General features: G+C 45.2%; 1 protein-coding gene across 3 annotated transcripts in view; it reads left to right on the top strand.

Annotated features, from left to right (window-relative positions):
- Positions 1-10,608, top strand: part of ppp2r5eb (protein phosphatase 2, regulatory subunit B', epsilon isoform b) — a 16,738-nt gene continuing 6,130 nt past the window's right edge. Inside the window, exons 1-2 of one of the 3 annotated variants that reach the window (XM_035531678.2) lie at positions 1-357; positions 6,075-6,235. In XM_035531678.2, the coding sequence (XP_035387571.1) occupies positions 6,079-6,235 (157 nt within the window). In that variant the 5' untranslated portion in view covers positions 1-357; positions 6,075-6,078. Of the gene's footprint in view, positions 358-6,074; positions 6,236-7,973; positions 8,280-9,978; positions 10,497-10,608 lie in introns of those variants that run through there. The other 2 variants (XM_035531679.2, XM_081724698.1) reach the window with 2 other exon arrangements.

The raw sequence follows: 10,608 nt of genomic DNA, 5'->3' as shown, positions 1-10,608 counted from the left end.
CCATGGACTCAGCCCAGTAATGTTGACAATAGGGTGAAGGGAGAGTGCCCTAAATTAAACGAAAATAACCAGAAAACACGGGGTTTCATCACTAATCAGGAAATGTGTTTATTCTAGCTACATCTTTTTATGCATCCATGTTTCAACATTGATGTTATACCGAGGATTATTTCACTAGAAGGCATTAACTAGGTTAGCTGGTTGTGGGATTGGTAGTTTAAGGCCAAGATTGCGTTTTCATTTGGTTGTGCCGCTGTTTCCAAAGGCCGCTTAAACGGCATTTTTGTGTTAACAAAAGTGTTGATAAAGGATCACTTCTCATCACCGTCTTCGTTCCAAGAAACACAGTGGATTAAGGTAAAGTTTCATTCCGTTTTCGTTTACTTTCTGCAGCCTTCGCTAGCTGTACCAAAGATAGCTAGCTAGGTTAGCTATCTTAGTGTCTGAATTTTCACTGAATTACAGACCACGCTAGTTTTTGGTTTATTTATGACCGCTCTTGTTTTGAGGTTAGTCGGTAAGTGAAAGTTTGTTCATCAAATTCAACCACCAAGTTAATTGCTGGTTAACCAGTTACACTTAGCGTTAGTCCAGCGTTAAATCCAGCGTTAGCCAGCTAGCTAGCACATCCAGTCAGAGATGCCCAACTATAGGAACGTATAGTTGGTTTGAACTGGTCAATGTAGTAATATCCCACTTGAACCCAACTAATTTGTTAATCTTATATCCCTAGTCGCAATCTACGGATTACGTATTGATATGGCCATGGTTTCTTTTTTCAGTTTTGGATGCTAATATTGGACGTAGGCCTCCGGATAGGACCAGCTCCTAAGATTGGTGTGGAGGTACTAGGTTAGGATTGGGATTACAGTGTACCGGGTACCTTAAATTACGAGTTTGGGCAAAACTCTCACTTTTATAAGTGTCAGGTTAAATTGCTATTGGCAAGTTTACGGTTAAATTATGCGGATTTGTAAAAGTACTGTAGGTTAATTTACTAATTACGCCTGTTTGGCAAGCTAGCTAAGAAATTGCAGGCTATCTTTCCTTGCTCCTTTGCATTGGCTTAATGACAACTAGAAACTATTGCAGACTGCAGCTAAAAGCCCCTTAAGTGAAATTATTTATTTCTTGCCAATATTTCTGTCTTGAGTATTCTTGCATTTCTTTATTATATATATATATATATATATATATATATATATATATATATATATATATATATAATTATATGTGTATATATAATGTATATGTATGTATGTAAGATGAGTAATAGCAAATTAATATACTTTATGCTTTGTAAAAGGTTTTTGTCCTAGCTCTGTTTATACCATGGTTATGGTATACAGCCACTTTTCACATGTACCTATTCTGCTCTGTACTCAGGCAAGTTGGCAGAGGCTTCAGTTCAATTGTGGTTCCCTTGTTTGTTCAAGCAGTCTGTTTGGTAGCTCCCTTACTCCAGAATTGTTTTGTAAGTCCTTTTTTAAAAGTTTATTAGAGTTTTAGAATGTTCGCAGATGGGTTTGCTACTTGCCTGCTCCAAAATGCCTGACTACAATTTTAATAGGGTGGTAGTTGTCTGGACAGTGGATAGTGTTACTGTACAGTGCTGTGATGTTCGTAAACAGTCAGGTTCCTTATGCGCCTCATAATGGCCCATTGTCCTTGCATCAGCATATGTCCAGCCTGTTAGAAACGGTTCTTCAGTGCAGTTCAGCGTGCTGCTTTTAGATAGATGATATAGGACTTCATATTGCTTATATGAGTAAGGGATTATTTCCTTTCTGTTAATGGCATGTTTTACCTTATGGACTCTTTTGGATTAATCACATGGGTAATTATTTAATAATGACTTAATATTGAAACCTGGGAAGACACAATAAATGTGTAATCTGAAGAGGAAGAACAGGCCGGAGCATAAACGCACGCATATGCACAAACGCATACTCACTCACAAGTGAACAGGCGTCAATTAACACCTTTGTGAAAGGATAGTCACCTTAGGCGTAGCAAAGTGGGACTTTTTTGCTTTATCTAAAAACATTTTTATCACCAGTAAATAAACCTCCTCTCAGTTGAATGTGTTGATCATTAGGGGCTGGATGTTGGACATAGCCCTGTGTTTGAATGTGTACATGAGCAAGGTTTGGCATCATACTGAAGCTGAACGAAGGAGGCAAAGCTCCACGCTTTGTGAGCCTCGTGCACTTGCTTATCTTGCATGGCACGTGTTTAGAATTTGTATTTTTAGTAGTGCTGTAAAATGCATCTTGGGTGCCGTGAACTGGCTAAGTAAACCAAACATGTTATGCATGTGTGCAAGTTTGTGGCTCTGCCCATAGACTCTAAGCAGGTGGTCAGAGCCATTGGCATGACTTGCAAGTGGTACAGTGTCTCCGGTTTTTGTAGAGCCATCACTGCCTGTCAGCTCTCCGTTTGGGGTGTCAATCAGTTGTTTCTAGCCAATCACAACCATTCAAGGCGTGGTCAGAAAAGCAACAGCGGATCTAGGCAGGTTCTTATGTACCCCATAGAGTTGGTGCACAAGTCAAGTACTCTTTGTTTGGAAATCGGCAACCTTAAACAAAGGCGACAGATCTCTTAATGATATCAGTGTATTCAGTTCCAGGGAAAGCCCAGCTAACTGGACATCCCTGTGGAACCCGAGACCTAATTGCTACGGCGGAGGGTGACGGTTGGCTGTTTGGGCTTAGTGTTCACGTCATGTGATGAACGTATGCGCTGATCATGCGGTTGCTGGCACGCATCCACAGCGAAATTAAGGTATGGCTTTCCCTAAGTGGCATATTGGGGGGGGGGTTAGAGCAGCGTGACATGAGATGACACTGTCTGAACCTGTCATAATAAAAGTCCTTTCTGCAGTTGTGCACACTCATGGCAGCCTCTCTTCTGGAAATGGCAGTCCAATCTTATTTGTGTTACCGTGGTCACTGTGTTCTACTCGCTGCGTATTAAATTAACTGGAAACTGATTGATGTAATGTTTGTGCCACTGTTTTAAATAGTTAATTCTACACTAAATGTTTCCTCCATCCTTGGCAGCTGAACAAGACGGACTGTGGGGCTAGCAAACTAGTGTTCTCACCTCAGCGTTGTGATAGTTTGTTATTCAAAACCTTGTCCATATTCAAAGACAATACAAAAGCAGGTCATGCAGAGGCCACGAATCACGTGTGCATGTACCTGTTGAGGCCGTTGATGTGGATAAACCTTAAAAAGTGTGTGCAAGAATAGTGTAAAGATGCAGCTCTCACAGACCACTCCTCTAGTCATAATACATTTTGTTGTTTTTAAAAAAAAATTTCTTTGTAAGGGCTATAGTATGAGAGAATCCATTCTTTTTCCCTTTAGATTTGCAGATCTGTTACTTGCTTGTCCAGATTAAGTGTATCCAGGGTTAATGATGGAAGTATTCTGCATTGTATTCTCATTTCACTCTGCAATGGTACCTTGTTGGCTTGTGGGACTTGAGTGTCCTCAGCAGTGACTACTTGTATTCAGGTATAAAAACTGACAAGTTGAAACATGCCATTTAATTCACTTCTGTGTTCATGTGTGAACTGCCATATCTAATATGAACTCAATTACCATCAAGCAATAGAACTGGCGAGCTGATAGTTATGTGTGCATTCGGGCAGGCTTGGCGCAGCCCTGGATCGACATGTCATATGCAAACATATCAAGATTTAACCATCAGCTCTGCTAATACAGGGTCCACTTGGTGCTTGGAACTTTGCCAAACTTTGCCATGCAAGGGTGGAGTTTTTACGACCTGCATTTCACACGCGTGCAGCAGCAAGATCTCGAGATGTATAAGGACCCGCAGCTCCTGAGACCGAAGTGTTCACGCGTGTCTTGGGCTGCGCTGATCTCCGTGAGGCCCGTGCGGCTCTGTCGTGTCGTCGATGGCTGTGTTGGCACGCCGGCTCTCCTCTCTCATGAGGACCGTTTGAGAAGGCGGCCCCTTCACCCGGCATGCAGTCTGCATGCACGGGGTAGGTGCAGAGTGGCCTTCGCTCGGGTGAATCGCGCCTCCCTCTGCTTCCCATGGCTCACGCCTGCCACTGGTTATGGGTGACTAGATCGCAACTTTTGCATCTTTTAAATGGTAATGTTAAATAAGTTGAACTAGTAATACATTTGTATTACTGTGTGTGATATATAAAAACTTGACTTTAACCTATATAGTGTAAATTCATATGACCCTCTAAACATTAGATTTATGGGTTTTGCTTTCTTTCATAGTTTGTTGTTGTTGGCAGTATTTTATTTCCAGAGCATTTTATCATGTGTTCTAATGTCAAGTGAGTGCAAGTGTTGCGCGCGCACACAAAGTAAGTGATTTGTCACATCCGTTGATTTAAAGTTTTTTTTTCAGCAGGCAAATAAAATAACATGCTTGAGGCTCCGATTATTAGCTTAGTAACCGTTTATCGCAATCATAATGTTTATCCCTCAGGTTATGTGGTACCTGTTTTATCCAGAAGAAAATGTCTGTAAACCAGTCGCAGAAATGAGCGACATTAAAGAATATCTGTCAGACGTGCGAACTGCCTAGTGTGAGAAAAGACATGCCCATCGCTCGCTCTTACGCAAGAGGCTGGCTTGCGTCATCATGTGCACGTGAAAGGATTAAAAGGGAGGCCAAGGGAGGAGAGCGAGCGCGAATGGCCGCACGACAGGAAGTCAACAGGTTTTAACAGGAAACCAGCTAAAGCAAGAAAGGCATTCTTCAGGCATACGCAAAACGGGGAGGGAAAAAAAGCGCAGACTGATGGCAGAGGGTGGAGTTTTCACAGGCAGGAGATGGAGGACCTGAATCAGCTTAGTTCAGTTTGAACCTACCTTAGTCTTGTGATAGTGGGGTTTTGTTGTTTGTTTATTTGTTTTTTTTAAAAAAACATCTTGTATAAAAGTCTCCTCATTGACAGCTGTGAGATCTGCAGTGATGGTCTTGATTTAGCCTATTTTATAACAAGTTAATTTAAATGCCACTAATCATTTTATAGTCAGCAGGAATAAAAGGATTTTCCCCAGCCGTCTCATTATTTAAAGAACCTTTATTGATTACGTGGCTGTAATGAGTGGTAGTCCCAGGTTATTTAGCTAGATGGCGCCTTTGAGCAATGGTGGAGGTTCAGGACGGCCTGTTCTGTCACTCAAATGTCACCGAAGCTTAATCCTCATCTCAGAGGTCACCAGTTGATCACAGACCAGCCATCCAACATGAAAGTGCTCAGCAGGTTTGTTCCTGTTGGACCTTGAGGTGTTGCATGCATGCAGTGGCAACTGAAACGGTTGCATTTACCTTCCATGTCAGTGGTTCACTGTCTTGTCCAGCTCTGAATGCTAGTGTGACCCCAAAACAAAAAAGTTGTCAAACCGGCAGGTTTGTACAGGCTCACTCTGTAAGTGAAATGTTCACTCTTGTGTCAACAGCTTTGGTGAGGTCAGCTCTGCACCTTTTCACTTTGTTGGAAGGAGACTCTTGATTGATTTATTAGAACATAATTGATTGCAGAACCAGTTTAGATGGGAAAATGGTGCCTGATGTATAAAGGGTTTGACGTGGCCTGAAGCCAAACATTTTAAATGTACTATTACTTTCATGTAAATTCAGTATAATTACCAATTAAGTAGCATAAGCTGTTAACTTGCTGGGCCTGTAGTGACCCAAAATTTCTTATTTTTGTTTAAGATTAAGGAATGTATTTTGAAAAGTAAAATTAATAAACACGGATACATTAAAAATGTACTTTATAAAAATAAATATAAAAATGGCCTTTAAGTTTGCAGTTAAAATATCTCTCTGAAATTTTCCTAAAGGCTCTTTGATCAACACAGAAGTAACTAGTTTGATAAAGACTCGATTACTATGCAGGTTATATAATTAGTCTGCTAAGCGTGCTTACCTAGTGTGGTTAGACTGCCAGACTGCTATAGGTCTTTGTTTTAGGGCTGTGTTAGCTGGTCTTGGAGAAGTGCTGTGTCCTTAGTCGGTCGTAATTAAACTCTGTGTGTGTGTGTGTGTGTGTGTGTGTGTGTTTTCAGGGCTATGTCCTCAGCAGCTACCACGCCTCCGGCAGTTGACAGAGTGGACGGGTTCTCCCGAAAATCTGTCAGGAAGGCCAAACAGAAACGCTCACAGAGTTCCTCCCAGTTCCGCTCACAGGGCAAACCTATTGAGCTCACCCCGCTCCCTCTCCTGAAAGGTAACGCACGCACACACCACTCTCAGGCTTCCATCCCAGCCACATGACACCTGGCACCGCATCTTCTCGAGCTGCTGTCCATGCTACGACACCATGCACGTGGACGTCCACAATTGGCTGCTGTCGCTGTGATTGACAGGGGACAGATTAATGCCGTCCCTCCCACCCGAAGAGCAGCACCAGTGCCCTTGGATTCCAAACCACGAATAGCTCTTTGCTGCCACCCTTTTTGCTGCATTTCAGCATGAAAAGAGTGTTTTCATGCTCCTTATGATGTGGAGAGCGTCACCCTCTGGCACGACATGCTCACTGCAGGCTACCTTAGCTCTAGTTCCAGGTGACCTTTGATAACGAACCAGTAGGCCCATTTAATGGGGTTGTTCACCAAAAGATTTGAATGTTTTTGCTCTTGGTTATAAGAGGTGGTTTACAGTTCCATACCATACTTCACAGAAAAAAAAACAAAGTATTGTGTGTCTTGAGATGTGATAATCTAGCTCGCATAGCCCAAGGCACTGAAAGTTCAGGGTTATAAAGTGGGTGTTGCCACATCTTCAGGTAGAAAATCTTTGGGGAAAATTAAACTTGGTGATTTGTCATAAGATTGTCAAATCTACTTCAGAGATTAAATGAGTTTGTGGTCATCCTTTACCCTGTCCTCTCTCGTCACGCACCCTGTACCCTCATCTCCTCAACTCCAAATTCACTTTATAAGACGTCCAGTCTGGTTCTGCTCACAGCCCAAATTCATCTGAATATGTTGTTTCCTGTCACTGGACTACACCAGTCCTGGTCTGAGCTCAGCAGGCTCTGTTTCATATTACTGTGTGTCATGAGATTTGAAAAAGTCAGAGACTTATCACAGGGAAGCATTCTTCCTTAGAAAAATAAGATCCATTGTCGGTGTGTGTGTGTTTTTTTTTTCTTTTTTTTTTAAAAAAAAGGTCCCCCTAGACAAACACCTACTTATACCTACTAACCCCACGTGTGCGCGCGCACACACACACAAACACACACACACACATGCGCGCACACAACGCTTTCTTTTCCTCGACCGCCAACCCTAACTGAAAAGCGATGCCTTCCACGTCGGAACCTCATCACCGCTCTGTGCCTCCCACGTTTTACCCATCACCCGCTTTCCTTCAGGCGCTCAGGGTTATAGGTAGGGGCGACTGCCTTACGCTGCTCATCACAGCTGGTCTTTCAGTTAAAGGTCACAGAAAGATGTGTGAGTGTGCGTGTACACGCACGCGTTTGACGGAAGTTGAGACGGGGATCGTTACTGAGAGATCTATGTTCGAATCGATTCCTGCCTTGAGAAATGCTTTTGTGTTGTGTTGTTCAGAATTATTCTGCAGTAGCTCTGCGCGTGTGTTGCCAATGCCAGCGAAAGCGCCGGCCTGTCTCCAAGTAATAGAAATTCCTTGCTGCGGGAGATGGGTTTCATGCTGCTTTGTTGCTAGGTGACAGTTATTGTTGGTGGGCTGGCAGGTAGTGGCCAGTAGGGGTAGCACTATGTATACATGGTGTGGCAGTCTCACCATGTATACCTCTGAGACGTGCATGCGACCCGCTTGTTGTGTGATCACGTTGTTGTTACACCTCAGGTACTCGCTCACCCGCTCTCTCCTCGCGGAGGGGTGTGCGAGAGCTGTGGTTTTGCCAGTCGCATCGGGGGTAAGCGTTTCGACGGGCGGGCAGAAAATAGAAACGAATAAGGAAAGCAGCGGGTAGGGTGCGGGGTCGGGGGGCGGTTCCTCTCGCCCGGCCTATCACTGTCTTCACCCATGCTTTCTGTGGGCTCAGCACTGCCTCCGACTATCCCCTACTCATCCACCCCTCCCCCTTCCTGGTAACCCGATCCAGACCTCCGTCCCGTACCGGAGCCGTTGCCCTCTCCTGCGTCCACATGCCAGGGCGCACGCCGGGTGTTTTCAGCCTTCCTGCGCTCTAGCGGCAGACGGCTGGCCTCACCCTGCAGCGGAGCGAGAGGACGAGGTAGACGCGGCGAGAGGAAGGTCTCGGTGGGAGAGTGGCTGAGGTGAGGGGTGAGCGGGTGACTGGGGGGGGATGAGTAGGGGGTGGGGCTGTCATCATCTGCTGCCTGTTTACCTTCCTGTACCCCATTCTGGACTAGGAGCTCACGGCTGGACAGCGCACCCCAGCCTTTGAACGTGTGAGGCCAGCACTGTCCTGGCATTAGTTTGAGAGGTTAGGGTTTTACTTCAGAGCAGTCACTTGGAAAAAAAAAAGTGATTTGAAAGCTAGTTTTGTGTCATTAGCTAATCATTTCAAATCTCTGTCTGTCTGTCTGTCTGTCTGTCTGTCTGTCTGTCTGTCTCTCTCTCAAAGCATGGCCTCCGAGCATCCAGGCTGCTTCTCATGCTCATCAGCAGCCTGCTGAATGCTGGACTAACAAGCCTTTTGTGTCTTTCCCAAGCGTACCCCCCCCCCCCCCATTTTCACGGTAGATGTGCTTAGTGACCTGCCTTTCCTGAGCGTACCTCGTCGAGGAGGTTTACCGTGTGCTTAAGGAGACTTTAGCTTGGTTCAGCCGAGGCAGATGCGTTGGATCCACTAAGGGTTCAGCGGACCTCGTGATCTGCAGATGAGCTGCTAGTTCCTTTCCATTGTGGACGAAGGAAGCAGTGAGACGCTGTTCCAGCACGCTACCGTTGTTGTGGAAGCGCAAGGACCTGGACGCAAGGGCTTGAGGTGGTTTGGGGGGGGGGTTGAGTTTCTCTGTGGTTGGGTTTGAGTTGGATCTGTGGTTGAGTCCTGTCGCCTTGCGTTTTGGCTTGGGCTCCTCTGTGTCATGTGGTGGTTCCAGCAAGGAATAACTTGGAAAACCAATTTTTACTGTACTGACTGTACATGAATATACATGAATAGGTATCCAAGGCAAGGACGACAAGCTGATGCAGCCAAAAGGCTGTTCTTTGTACTTTACGGAGATAAAGTTCCATCACAGTGCTACTGCAGCGGTGCAATGGATAATGCGTCTGACTGCGGATCAGAAGGCTCCTTGCCCTTGATGGACAGTCGTAGCTCAGTGGTTAAGTGCATCCTTTTCAGGTTCTCAGAGCGTGCGTGCCGTACTTCCGCGGCGAGCTTATTTGTGCATTTCTCAAAACGCCCTTATCCACCGCCTTCGCTAAAACGCTCAGAAGACCTTGTTTCTATACCGGCATGCAGTTTAAGGCTCAAATTCACTTCTTTTGACGTCACTTTAAAGGCAAACAAAAATTCGTCCAAGTAAATATTTGTAGAGAATGTTTTTATTATCCAAGCTGTCAGTAATGTCAATAGGTTTCAGCTCTACGAGATGAGGGCGGGTCTTACAGAAGGCACATGGACTTGTAGGCTGTTTTAACGCATGTTATTGCTGTTGGGTGGGTGTGTACGTGTGCATGTGTTGGCGTGTGCGAGTACGCTTGCAGTACGTTGCCTTCTCACACCCCACCTGTCGGAACATTTCTCTCTGTCACCCACTCTTACGCGCTCCCACCCTGCTCTTGTGTCACTCTCAGGACATGTTCGCGCACTTGCGTTCCTCCAATTTCTGTCATCTGCCCCATAAATTCACTCTCACACACTTAACTCTGTCACTGTGTCTTTCTCGTGCACCAAACGCATTCTCCCGCAGTAAACCAAATTCACTCCTACTCCAGTTACAGACTTGGGGGTTTCCCTGTGTGTGTGTGTGTGTGTGTGTGTGTGTGGGGGGGGGGGGGGTAGGTACATGCTGTTACTCTGCTTCTTAGAGATCTGTTTGCCATGAACTCGGTAGCGTTCTGTTTAGGAAGCAACTAAACGCACTGGAATGGACCTCAGCTGCACCGAAATGATTGGCTGTAGGACTCTTATCTGGAACGGCTCACTAAAGCACATGGCGCCCTCCCCAGCCTGTGAACGTGTCTGTCAACTCTGAGATTAAGCGCAAGTGACAGTGTGACCTTTTGCCACTGATGCTAACGATGAGGATGATGAAGACTAGACACTGATGGGGTTCGGCCCTTGCAGTTCGGTGACGTTTAACCCCACCCACCAGCAGAGCCTGGGTGCATGACACCACATCGTCACGGACAGCACGCAGTCATTTCCATTGGCACGCGAATTCTTCAATAAGACATTTGTGAACACGGGCAGAGTTTGGTAAATTGGAGGCGGAGCTTTCGCCAACCCTAGCCAGTCCCAACCAAGGGGCATGCCGCCTTCTCTTTCTGCTGTGAAGAAGGAAAATTCTAACTCTGTGATGGTAATGTAATATAATCTGAGTTGGCATGACTGGGATATTGTGACAGTGTAAACTTGTGTAGGTCTGATTGGATCTTTAATTTGCACAAATCTAGCTCTGACCAGCACTGTTG

This window comes from Electrophorus electricus, chromosome 12 (genome assembly GCF_041902795.1).
Source record: "Electrophorus electricus isolate QZ-2024a chromosome 12, ASM4190279v1, whole genome shotgun sequence".
NCBI lineage: Eukaryota > Metazoa > Chordata > Actinopteri > Gymnotiformes > Gymnotidae > Electrophorus > Electrophorus electricus.
The sequence above is the reverse complement of the archived record's forward strand: the minus strand, read 5'-3'. Positions and strand labels throughout refer to the sequence as shown.